Source organism: Cryptotermes secundus, unplaced genomic scaffold, assembly GCF_002891405.2.
Source record: "Cryptotermes secundus unplaced genomic scaffold, Csec_1.0 scaffold1951, whole genome shotgun sequence".
In the NCBI taxonomy this organism is placed as follows: domain Eukaryota; kingdom Metazoa; phylum Arthropoda; class Insecta; order Blattodea; family Kalotermitidae; genus Cryptotermes; species Cryptotermes secundus.
In genome coordinates, this window is record NW_019727443.1 from 102,876 (window position 1) to 115,803 (window position 12,928).

A 12,928-nucleotide genomic window follows, 5' to 3' on the forward strand; every position below is an offset into this window, starting at 1 on the left:
TGCGCGTGCGCAAATGGTTCGGGCGTTGAAGCAGACGTCCAAACCAGTCCTAACAGATGCACAGCGGGTAGTGTTTGTGTGAATGTGGTCGGTTAATAGTTTTGTTGTATGGCTTTCATCCGGTATTTAATTACCGGATAATGTAGTACAAATGCACAAAAAAGATAGCTGGATTTATTTCAGTTCCAACTGACCTTTATTTGTAAGTGAAGCGTGAACGTCGATACTTTTTAGACGAGGCTGCTACGACTGATATTTCCCTGGCAGGCAGCATGGCTGTGAATGGTTGCATATGCAAAATGTTGGAACAGTCTTTGCGGCTGGAGAGGCGGCACCGTAAGGAATATACGTGTGTTTTAGTGTGGACAATAGCTTTATTAGCAATAACGTTATGGACACAAGATGTTTCTGCGACTGGCATAAACTGTGCTAGCGTGCGCTACACTTATGAAGAAAGAGGTTTTAGTGCTGGTGAAGTGCCGAACGATCCTTTGTCAGGTATGATTTTGCAGCGAACGTTTAGTAAGCTTGGATATGATTGTAATTCTTATTCGTAGCTTTGTTCTTGTCATTATTATGTGCTGTTAAGCAAAGAGGGTAGTATTAGAGTACCGAGATAGTCCCATTTTGTATCAAAAAGACTTAAAGTTATACAGGCCCATATCGAACATGACGGAAACGTAATAATTTTGTTGGATTAGAGGTTTAGGGTAGAAAGTCTCATGGATTTTAACACCGTATAATTGGGAGAGCCCGACGTTTTGGAGGAGCAATATCGCGACACTTTCATGGTCGCTTACTGCTGGTTTCTTGACTTTAAGGCCTCGAAGATAGTTGGAGGCGATGTGTTCTTAAAACGTCGGGCCGTCTTCGAACTACACGACTATAAAACCCAGAAAAATGCACTCGTCATATTTTTGCTGCCATTTAAATTAACTTTAGTATTTTACCGATATTCCAAATTCGATAAGAGTGCACGGCATCTTAAGTTCAATTTACGTTACGTAGGATTGTGTTGAATCTGGCAAATGTACAGGATACAAATTTTTGCTGCAAATTTCTTGGTAATTAAATCGGGTACATGGATACTAAATAGCTTAAATATGTTGACACTGTATTATTAAGTTGTTTGCGTGTGGATTAGGTTTGTTGACCTTATGGCTAACCACGCAGAGTACAGCCATTCTTGAGCAGCTGATAGTCGCTCAGTTAAAAATGTAGTGTCTAACAATTAGCCAAGAAAAAATAATAGACGCCCAAAACCAGTCCGCGTGAAACCAACAAATCAAGATTATCATATGAGAGATTTGAGGTTAGCATGGAGGTGGTATAAAAATTACTGTCTTCCGAAATATGACGTCGGATAGTCTGGTAGTTAGGTACCAAGCTCTCAGTGGAAAATGCTTGTTCCGTTTCCGGGGAAGAAGTATTTTACTCTTTAGAGTAGTCCAAAACTTTGCTACCCATTTACCAGTCTTCACGGCGTCACACCCGAGAAGACCGTTACCTCGAGTACTGGTTGCTGCAACCATATTTCAATGTTGAGAAGCTTTAAAATTGGTATTTTCATCTTCTTCTTGGTCTTCCCAATCCGTGTGTTTTTTTTTTGAAGTAAACTAAGGTACAACATCAAAATAAACACAAGAGAACGTGGAACTTTGTAATGTTTTATATGAATTGGAACTGTCTGTTGTAGACTGATTTTACCCGTAATATGAATTGGAACTGTCTGTTGTAGACTGATTTTACCCGTAATATGAATTGGAACTGTCTGTTGTAAACTGATTTTACCCGTAATATGAATTGGAACTGTCTGTTGTAAACTGATTTTACCCGTAATATGAATTGGAACTGTCTGTTGTAAACTGATTTTACCCGTAATATGAATTGGAACTGTCTGTTGTAAACTGATTTTACCCGTAATATGAATTGGAACTGTCTGTTGTAAACTGATTTTACCCGTAATATGAATTGGAACTGTCTGTTGTAAACTGATTTTACCCGTAATATGAATTGGAACTGTCTGTTGTAAACTGATTTTACCCGTAATATGAATTGGAACTGTCTGTTGTAAACTGATTTTACCCGTAATATGAATTGGAACTGTCTGTTGTAAACTGATTTTACCCGTAATATGAATTGGAACTGTCTGTTGTAAACTGATTTTACCCGTAATATGAATTGGAACTGTCTGTTGTAAACTGATTTTACCCGTAATATGAATTGGAACTGTCTGTTGTAAACTGATTTTACCCGTAATATGAATTGGAACTGTCTGTTGTAAACTGATTTTACCCGTAATATGAATTGGAACTGTCTGTTGTAAACTGATTTTACCCGTAATATGAATTGGAACTGTCTGTTGTAAACTGATTTTACCCGTAATATGAATTGGAACTGTCTGTTGTAAACTGATTTTACCCGTAATATGAATTGGAACTGTCTGTTGTAAACTGATTTTACCCGTAATATGAATTGGAACTGTCTGTTGTAAACTGATTTTACCCGTAATATGAATTGGAACTGTCTGTTGTAAACTGATTTTACCCGTAATATGAATTGGAACTGTCTGTTGTAAACTGATTTTACCCGTAATATGAATTGGAACTGCCTGTTGTAAACTGATTTTACCCGTAACAGTTGAAGGAGCATGAACAGGTTCAACTGCAGACTTTACACTTTATGCTGTTGTACACCACCGTCAGAACCCTTTGAAATCTACTTATCGTTCCGTGATTGTTGTTTTGCTTTTGTGTCTCCAGAACGAACACCTCACTTAACTGCTTTGTGTCTGACTTTACTGTCTCCAATAGAGTAACAATAGGGGATAGGAGATAAACCGCCAAATGTGCGGGTTAATTCAGTACCTATAGTGACTATGCTACGGGCAAGACCACCTGGTGAATCTGGGTTCAAATCTCGGTACGGCCGGGCCTACCCAGCCTCCTACCCGTGGGTACCGTCACCCCTTTCCACTGCCGAGGTAAAGAATGTATGGAGTTATCCCTACACTTTCCAGAATATCTTCATGTGGTGGTGTTTTAGAAGACTGTTACGTCACCATTAGAAACTGCTCGGTATTTTCAGGACGCGGTGGGAACCAAAATCGCCAGACCGGAGATCTCTTCTCCCGTAAGGGTGCGAGTTCAGTGCCTGAGGTACAGAATATGCCATTGTTTTAGAGGCTGATAATATTTCGTTTCTAATTCTGACACACCAGCTCATAGCGATGTTTTATTTAGAGAGAAGTGCTTGCGATTATACACTTTGAAGTCAATAGCGAGTTCACGAACGGAAGAGAATGCTTTACTGCCTTGTGTGCGTTGTTTATATATATATACTGAAGGAACTACCACATCTTCCAACACAAATATACATTAACTTGGGCCCAACTCTATCAGAAACCCCAAAATGGAGGGTAACTCACGAATTGATGCAGCTTACAGGCTTCTACACCTCAAGATTTCTTGGTCTGTGTTTGTTTTTTAACACGGAGGAAGGGGGCAGTAAAGTTTATGCTACAGATAATGAAAATAACAGGAAATAAGACAGGGGTGTTAGTTCAGGGCGATCTCAAACTTCTTTAGAATAATGAAGGAAAACCGCAGAAGAGTTGGACCCAGGTACAGCACTGTCGCAGCATCGCGTCCTTTAGCGACTGAACATTTCCGTTTTTTTTTGTGTGTTTCACTTGATCCGATGGACAAACAGGAATATCAGTAAATTACGTATGTATCTTAGTAATCTGTGCCCAAAGTGTTTCCTCTGAGGTACGAACCGAATTACAGCTTGGCCCTATTAATACGTAGTAGCCCGTTGAAAGTCAACCGACGTTTCGGAGGAAACATTACCTCTATCTTCAGGGTCGAATAAACCGAGCAACATACCATCGTGACTTGCCACTTGCTTGGCTTGGAGGATAATATTAAGCCGGTCATAGCGAAATAGTTTGGGAGGATGTGGATTCGATTCATCTGGCTTAGGATAGGGTTCGGTGCAGGTTTCGTGTGAACAAGGTAATCAACTTTCGGATTCGATAAAAATCGGGGCGTAGAACTACAGCATGATCACCATTATCACCATCAGCATCTTGAAGAACAGTAACAGCAACGTGTTTGAAAGCTTTTGCTAATTACTACTAAAAGAACAGTAAAACAGATGATATCAGCTCTTCGTGATTATCAGAAAATTGCCACGCAAATATAATTCCGCGCTTTCGAAGCCGTCTGTCCGTCTGTACACACACGAAACCGCAGAACGGACCTCGGGGACGATGCGTTGCGGTGTGTCCGCGGCATTCCGAAATCAGACAAAAATGACGGATGCTTCGTGACGAGTTGCCGCGTAGTACAGAAGATGCACGTCTCCGTAACCAGGGGCGCAACTTGCATGAAGGCGTACATGCATTTCTGCACAGGTCTTGAGAACATCTCTTATTCACAAACGTAAGCGGAAGCGCCTGCATTGTTACTCTGTGCATACAGTTCTTGTCTTGTTTTATGTATATCACATATAAAAGTCGTGACATAAAGATAGCTAACAGATGCTCTGAAAATGTGGCACAGTTAAAATATTTGGGAACGAGAGTAACAGTTCAAAATTTGGTTCAGAAGGAAATTAAGAGGAGATCGAATTTGGGAAATGCTTGCTACCATTCAGTCCAGAACTTTTTTGTATTCTCGTGTGATACCTAAAAACACAACAATTAAAATGTACAAAACTATAATTTTGCCTGTGGTTCTGTATGGGTGTGAAACTTGGTCTGTGACGTTAAGGGAGGAACATAGACTGAGGGTGTTTGTGAACAGGGTGTTGGGGAGAATATTTGGACCGAAGAGAGATGACGTGACAGGAGGTTGGAGAAAACTGCATAATGAGGAGCTTCACAACTCGTACTCTTCTCCAAGTATAATTAGAATGATCAAGTCAAGGAGGATGAGGTGAGCAGGGCATGTAGCACGAATGGGGCGAAGAGAAATGCATATAGGATATTAGTGGGAAAGCCAGAAGGAAAGAGCCATTAGGAAGACCAAAACGTAGGTGGGTGGATAATATTAAAATGGATCTTAGAGACACAGGATGGGGTGGTATGGACTGGATCGATCTGGCTCAGGATACGAATCAGTGGAGGGCTCTTGTGAACACGGTAGTGAACCTTCGGGTTCCATGAAATGCTGGGAAGTTCTTGTGTAGCTGCAGAATTGGCGGCTTCTCAAGAAGGGCTCAGCTCCATGAAGTCAGTTATAAAAGGGCTGGAGCCGGAATACGGGTCTCAGTATAGCGCTTAGGCTACGACGATTTGGATGACCGAGGTGTCGTGGTTTGGTTCCCGCGGAGGGCAAAGAGAGCTTTCTCTCCTTCACAGCGTCCAGGTCGGCATTGGGGCCTACCCACCCCACCTGGGGATTCATCCACAGGGGTGAAGGAGCTGGAACGTGAATCTGACCACTCAGTAGGAATGCCTGGAGCTGTACCCTCACTCCATGTAGCTTAACGAAGCACACGGACAGCACAGACGAAGGCCTTATGGTAGCCCTTAGGCTCGTAGCATGAGCAGTGGTAATGTTGCTTGTGAGACGCTGTCAGGATCATACTTCGGGGGAGTCAGGAAATATGTCACAAATAGAAGTAAAAATCTGTAATGGACATAGTAGCTTTTCTGTGTGTATCACTAGGTAGCAGCAGAGTCCAGCTACATGACAGTGTCGATAGCAGACACGCATGCGCAGGTACAGATGCTGGTTTCAATGGTCAAAATGGTGACCGTGCTTGAAGGGTGTACTACCGAAGAGCAGCGTCCTGTTGTGTATTCTTTTGTGGGCAAAGAATTTTCATATTTTTTTTCCTTGTTTACGGTGGGAAGTGTTTGTCGCATAAAGCGGTTCATAACTGGGCCGAGAAATTCTCTCAAGGACGTCCGAAAGCCGCAGGTGATGTCCGACCGGTGAGGAAGTGGCTGAGGCAACAGCCAAAAGACTTCTATGCTGCGGTTTCTACGCACTGGTAAGGCGACGGGACAAGTGTATCGATGTTGGTGGAGGATATGTCGAGAAATAAATGTTTTTCCCGGTTCGAATATCACATGTTTTACGTTTTACGTGTATATCCATTTGTGACCCATTTACTGACTCTCCCCCATATGTAGTGTCGAATTGTAGGTGACTGATGAATTCCACGGCATTTACTTGGAGGGACTGAGGAAAGCAATGAAGGACTCTGTCAGTATAATCGGTGTCTTGTGCGATGCTCGAAGCTAGCACCTCCAGAATACAAGTGTAGAGCGTTACCACTCAACTAACCTGCCTGGTGACCAGATTCTTGAGCGCTAAAATCACAAGATCGGTCGCTCGCTCGTCCGGGGTTGATGCCTGCTTTATGGACAGATCTCATCTGCCAACGGTTTTATATTCCCCTGTCTTTTACTCTCCCCTCATACATGGGGGGAGACAGAGGTGCTAAATATAGGGTGGAAGGTTGCTTTGTCTATTTACTGTGGTGCATGTTGATTATTACAATTCATCCTAGGTGTGGGGGGGGCGATGCGTCACCAATTTATCGCTGTTATGCACCCATACTCACCATCGCGACCTGATTGGTAAAGGTACTAATATTTCTGTAACAGCCTGTGGAGGCCCATAGGGTTGTCAGACGTCGAGGCTCCCACTTTTTTCTAGACAGTCTGCTGGCAGGTGGCTGTGATTGAGGTTATCAGCCTTTCGCGTCGGCCACCTTTACCCCCAGGAAGATTCCTGGTACTCATTTGGTTGCTGAGTCGACCCCAGGACCGTAGTGCTGCTAGAAGGATTAAATAAACTGAAAAATCCGACGACCTCATCGGGAATCGAATCCGGGACCTTCCGACTTGTAGCATAGTGCCTCAGACAAGTACAGTACCGCGTGCCCAGCTGAGGTGCGATATACAGAGGTACGGCGTCACATCCGAGAATAGTAGATCTGAGTCATTTGGGATAATTGAGGTCCCATCTGAAATTCGAACCAACCACTCCCAGAATACAATTCAGAAATGTCGACTAACTGGCGAACCTTTAACCCCGAGAATCTTTGGATTCAAATAAATGCGTTTTAGCTGAATTATTTGAAGATACTGTATCTTCTGGGATATGACGCCGTGTAGTCTGTACCAGTGTGTTCGATGAACCTGCTGGCTCCATCTTCAGTGTATACCCTGTAATGGAGGCTGTATGTTACTCCAGGACGCTGGTAACTATATGCAGGACTGCACGGCGTCACATAGTCACTGCCAGTTCGTTGCTTTAATCACTTACAAACAGTAGAATTGGCCCTGTGCTTCACTGTGAAGACGTATGGGGGGTGGAGGAGGTATGTTACCTTATTTTATCCTCCGCACGAGGAGGCGAGTGGTCGCCTTTAACCGCCGGCGGCATTACCCGCGTGGGAGGAACCTAGGAGACTGGTTCAGTGGGTGGGCCCCAGAGCTGGGCTGAACAGAAGAATCTCTTGAACCTCAATTCCCCGGTCGTCATGCCCTCAGTCATTGTATAGTCAGTGGCTCGGTCTAGATTCGAACCAGACCCCCGAATAAAGTCAGTGTTCGGTGGGTGAGTGGATAGAGAAGACGAAATTCCAGTAGAAATGAGGTAAATCGATATCACAGCGGTATCTCGTGGTGATAAGCGATGAAAGGGATGAGAGGCCATTTTGTGGTGTTGACAGGTAGGCAGTATATAAATATGTCTGCTTATCGATATCTTTTTGTGTAGACTTCGGGTCTATTATGCTTGTGACAACATTATACTTAGGCTATTAATTCACTCGCTGATTGATTACTGATGCATGCGGGATTAGATGATATTGCTGAGTGCGGGTTGTTCTGAACTGTTACCGTCAGTATTTTATAGATCGTCTCACCCTTGTGAAGCCTGTTTCATTGTCTGTGCCTGTCTTCCGCTCTCTGTATACCCTGTCTATGTTGCGTCATCGTCAGTTAGTGACGTAGACCGTTACGTCATATTTATGAAATTACAGCAATACCTCGCACGGTCCGGATTCTCTATAGTACGGTTTGAAAATTTCAAAACAAATTAAATTTTAATTGAGCAAAATAAAAATAAATTCTAAAAAATTAGTAAAAAAAAGTAAAGCTATCTCTGTACCAGGCCGTGAAGGTCCATAGGGTTGTGAGACGTTGAGGGTCCCACATTATCTAGACAATCGGCTCAGAGATGGCGGTTAGGTTGTCAGCCTTAAGCGCCGGCCGCGCTTTACTCCCCAGGAAAATTATTTGATTAATTCCTGGTACTCATTTCTGTTAGAGGCTGAGTAAATCCCAGGGCCTAGTGCGGCTGGAAGGATTAGGTCAACTGAAAAAATCCAGTGACCTTTAGTTCACAAAATTATTTTTAATACATAAATGATCGTTTTTTTTCCCTTTATACAGTCAAGTCTCTTTTTGTGCTGTTTATTTTTATGTGGTTTTAAATTTATGCGATACGATACGTTTTTCAATTTTTTTCTGGGGTTCCCCGCTGTATATGTATGTACCTGTGCTCGGGTCGTTCGCTCTTGAGCTCTGAGAGCTATCGCTGGAGGAGGTGGGGGAGCACTGCTTTAGCGGAATTTTGGAAGAGCTACATCAGAAACGTTACCGAAAATAGAGGCGAAGCCTGGCATGAATTACGGCAAGCAATATGAGGGCAGTATGGAAACATATCATACCTCATTGTGCAAATGATTTCATTGGTTTTGAAACTCATTTTGCTGAAGTCACTAATAGCAGTGGAAACTGGACAGCAACTTGGCTTCAATGAGTTAGATTCCGTCACGCAATTGAGTGCATCAAAGCGAACACTAATGAACTAGATAACCAACACTTAGTAACAGAGATGAAGAACGGGAGGACAACTTAGACAACGACGAGTGTGTTGAAGTGCCTGCACATGAATTAACAGCTGAACAACTATCAGAAATTTTTGGAATGGTTGAAACCTTGTCAGAGCATATTATGGAAGTTGGTCCCAATGTTGAACGTAGCCTCACAATTCTCCGAACGATGAACAATGCAATTCGTTGCTACAGAGAAATGTATGAAGAGAAAAGGCCAAAGAAGAAAAACGTGCAGACATCAATATTGCAATTTTTAGAGAATAAAAAATGAATTGCGAAAAACATGAATTTTTAAAAATTATTTCTAATAAAGACATTTTAATTTATTGATCGCGTTTTATTTATTGAAAAACGGATAATTTTTTGGAACCAATTTTCTTTTTCTGTATGTATTTAGTTCCTCGATTAGTCCGGTTTCAAACAGTCCGGGGCATTGGCGGAACCGATTACCCGGACTGTGCGAGGTGTTGCTGTACTAGATACTATTTTGGAAGTTCTTCCGTTACTGGAGTCCCGGCGGGAAATTCGTGCATACTTGCATAAGACTTTTCTTCCGTAAGGCTGTATAGAACCTTGACCCGTCGCCCCGCTCCCATGGGACTCACTGGCCCCACTTGCAGATGAAGACGGCAGCAGGTTTATGACTGTTATTTTAGAACAGTTAGTTGCTCCTGTCCGTGTGTGATAATCCGAGAGCAGCTTGTGGCCGTACAGGCAGATGCTCACTGGTTCCCACGACAATGAAAGACCTGCTGAGGATTGGGCACGGCCTGCTATTTGCAGAGTTACAGTATATGTTGTGTCCGCCATTATTACAAAATGGGTGTGAAACTTGGTGTCTGACATTAAGGACATAGACTGAGGGTGTTTGAGAATATTTGGCCCGCAGAGAGATGAAGTGACGAGAGGTTGGAGAAAACTTCATAATGAGGGGCTTCATAACTTGTACTCTTCTCCAAGTATAATTAGAATGAACAAGTCAAGGAGGATGAGGTGGACAGGGCATATAGCACGAATGGGGGATATGAGGAATGCGTATAGGATATTGATGGGAAAGCCGGAAGGAAAGAGACCACTGGGATGACCAAGGCATAGTTGGGTGAACGATATTAAAATGGATCTCAGAGAGATACGATGGGGTGGTATGGAGTGGATTGATCTAGCTCAGGATAGGGACCAGTGGAGGGCTCTTGTGAAGACGGTAATGACCCTTCGGGTTACATAAAGCTGGCGGCTTCTGAAGAAGGTCTCAGCTCCATGAAGTTATTATGCCCTCCACTATGTGTTTAGCTACAGAGAGTTAGGCTTTTGGCGTTCAAGGAAGGAACTGAACCCAACAGGATGTGACATCAGAAGCATTTAGTACGAAGGAAAGGAGGTTCTCTGAATGTGAAATTTTACAATGCAGAAAGGATGTTTCCGACAAGTTAAGATTGCTCAACGATTGCCAGTGGCAAGAGGCCGGCCGTGATCTCTCTGGGGGCCGTGCCGTAGAGGGTTATCTTGGTGTAAAACGGTCTTGATTGGAAAGGAGGAGCGGGTTTCGTCCCCGGGGCTCGAACTCGGAGGTCGTGAGGAAGTTTGTACTCTAAACTGCGGAGTTGATAGAGGTTTTAGCGTTGTGCAGAAACAATTTTGAAGCTTTATAACGATTGAGAGGGGCACGCGGTAGTGTAGTTGGTTGAGGCACTATGCTACAAGCCGGAAGGTCGCGAGTTTGAGTCCCGATGAGGTGGATTTTTTTTAGATTTACCTAAACATTCTAGCCGCACTATGACCCTGGGGTCGGCTCATCCTCTAACAGGAATCTTCCGGGGGGGGGGGGAAAGGGCGGCCGGCGCGTAAGGCTGACAACTTTACCGCCATCTATGAGCCGAGTGTCTACAAAATGTGGGAACNGGCAACGAATACTTGTAAATACATCTACCGAAGAAACTGCATAGACAACAGAGGCAAAGTTGAGTTGCCACAGCAACAAATAGGTCCGCTAACGAATATTCTAGCTAACATGCGAAACAAGGTGTTCTCTCAGCGGTACGCGAAGAGCTGCTTGAGAGAGTGGAAGATAAGAGACCAGAGCAGTTCAGATCCGACGAGAGACAAGAGAAGATCCAAGAACGAAGACACTCCACGGAGAACAGCGGCGCAAGAGATAGCGATTGAAGAGGAAACAGACGACGGACTAATCAGGTCGCTACGTCTGAAAGGGTGGTATTTGAGAGCAGTTGTCCAATAAACATCCTCGCCTAATCCGGAACCCATAATTTCTTGTCGCGGTACGTGGATACGTGCCGATATCATAAAGCGTTAGTCGAATTTTGGAGAAATTCGAAGTGAGATATCCCTGCAAACGTTAATCTACTATTTTAATATTTAGTTGTAGTGTTTGTAGTTAGACACGGTGTGTTTTCTGTGAGACAGGTATTGAACTTTCTGATATTATGTAGCTGAATCTGAGCACATGTACCATCCGGGGCTACGTTCTGCCTATCATCTTGAAGATAAGTCTCCGTGTGTGTATGTAATCCGGCTCCCTGACATCTGGAACTGTCAGCACCGGGCTATTAACGTTTCCTGTAGTGGCACTGAAGATTTGTGTCCGTGCCGATGGATATATAAACACGCTTAATTGTATTCACTACCCAGCACAGAAGCTGCTTGCCAGTGTATGCTGTGTCCGGAACATCTTTTAGCTTACGTCATTGAATTCTGAAGTACATTGTTGAATTATTACGATGGGAAACCAAAATCACCGTGCCGGAGACTTAGTTGAACTCACAGGACTTTTCTTCCGTAAGATTAGTTACCTGTTCAAGTTAAGGCGTTCTTTCAGAGAGATGTTTTAGACAGACGACATGATAAATTTGGCAGCGAGAAGACTTAACCGGTTGATGCTGTTTAGGGAAACAGTCGCTGCTTATTGTAAGAACCACACGGAACACACAGACACTCTGTGGGCAGAATGCAGGGTTTTAGTATGTTCAGTTCGTACCTCACAGGAAATATTACGTCTCCGCTACAAAGCCAAACCGGTTAATGCTGTTTAGGGAAACAGTCGCTGTTTATTGTGAGAACCATACGGAACACACAGACACTCTGTGGGCAGAATGCAGAGTTTTAGTATGTTCAGTCCGTACCTCACAGGACACATTACGTCTCCGCTACAAAGCCCAACCGGTTAATGCTGTTTAGGGAAACAGTCGCTGTTTACTGTGAGAATCGTACGGAACACACAGACACCCTGTGGGCAGAATGCAGTGCGTTTTTAAAGGGTGTATATCTGGTATTATATAGTAACAATTGTGTTTTAAGGAGTAATAACTTTGGAATGTTATTTTGCTGTAACGCAAAGTAATAAAGTTCTCGTGTGCACGTTCTTGTCTCTCCCGTGCTTCTCTTGTTTTAAAGAATAGCTCTTTAAGTAGTTTAATAACGTGTTTGTTCACCGTGGATAATTGAGTGTAAATTACATGCCGACTGTGATGAAGTGTGAGCACTCGCACCGCGAGTGTTATTTTATCCGCGGAAGGCGGGAAGAGGGGATAAGACTTTTTCATTACCGTGGTTAATGACGTACGGGTTTTCTGCACGGACGTACCCATATTAGGTGCTGCAATTTGTATGGCGTGTTGACTGACCTTCTTTACAAACTGATAGTAGCTCACATGGTCAAGAAATTCTTTCGCGTTAGAAGGAACAATAATACATATTTCCTTACCGTGTTCACAGCAGCCCGCAACTGGACCATATCCTATGCCAGATGAATCTAGTCCAGTCCTCGGATATCTACTTGAGATTAAGCCTCTTATTACGTAGAAGTTCGTTTAAGCTGAAACGTTCCTGACTTGTATTTTGGAGATACGCGGTTCGAATCTCGGCCGATAATTCATTTGTGGTTATGTAAGTGCAGGCGAATGTCGGGACTGTACCTAAAATTAGGCTACGACCACTTCGATGTTCTTTCCAGTTCACCGTTCGGAGTTATGTCTTGAGGTATACTGACAGCGTCGTTAAATGAATCATGTATATATATATATATATATCCCCTTGGCACTACAGCCCC

General features: G+C 43.4%; 1 protein-coding gene across 1 annotated transcript in view; it reads left to right on the forward strand.

Annotated features, from left to right (window-relative positions):
- Positions 1-37: 37 nt before the first annotated feature.
- LOC111864872 (glypican-6) overlaps positions 38-12,928 on the forward strand; it is a 66,680-nt gene continuing 53,789 nt past the window's right edge. The window contains exon 1 of the mRNA XM_023852443.2: positions 38-498. Within this exon, the coding sequence (XP_023708211.1) occupies positions 273-498 (226 nt within the window). The 5' untranslated portion in view covers positions 38-272. The remainder of the gene's footprint in view (positions 499-12,928) is intronic.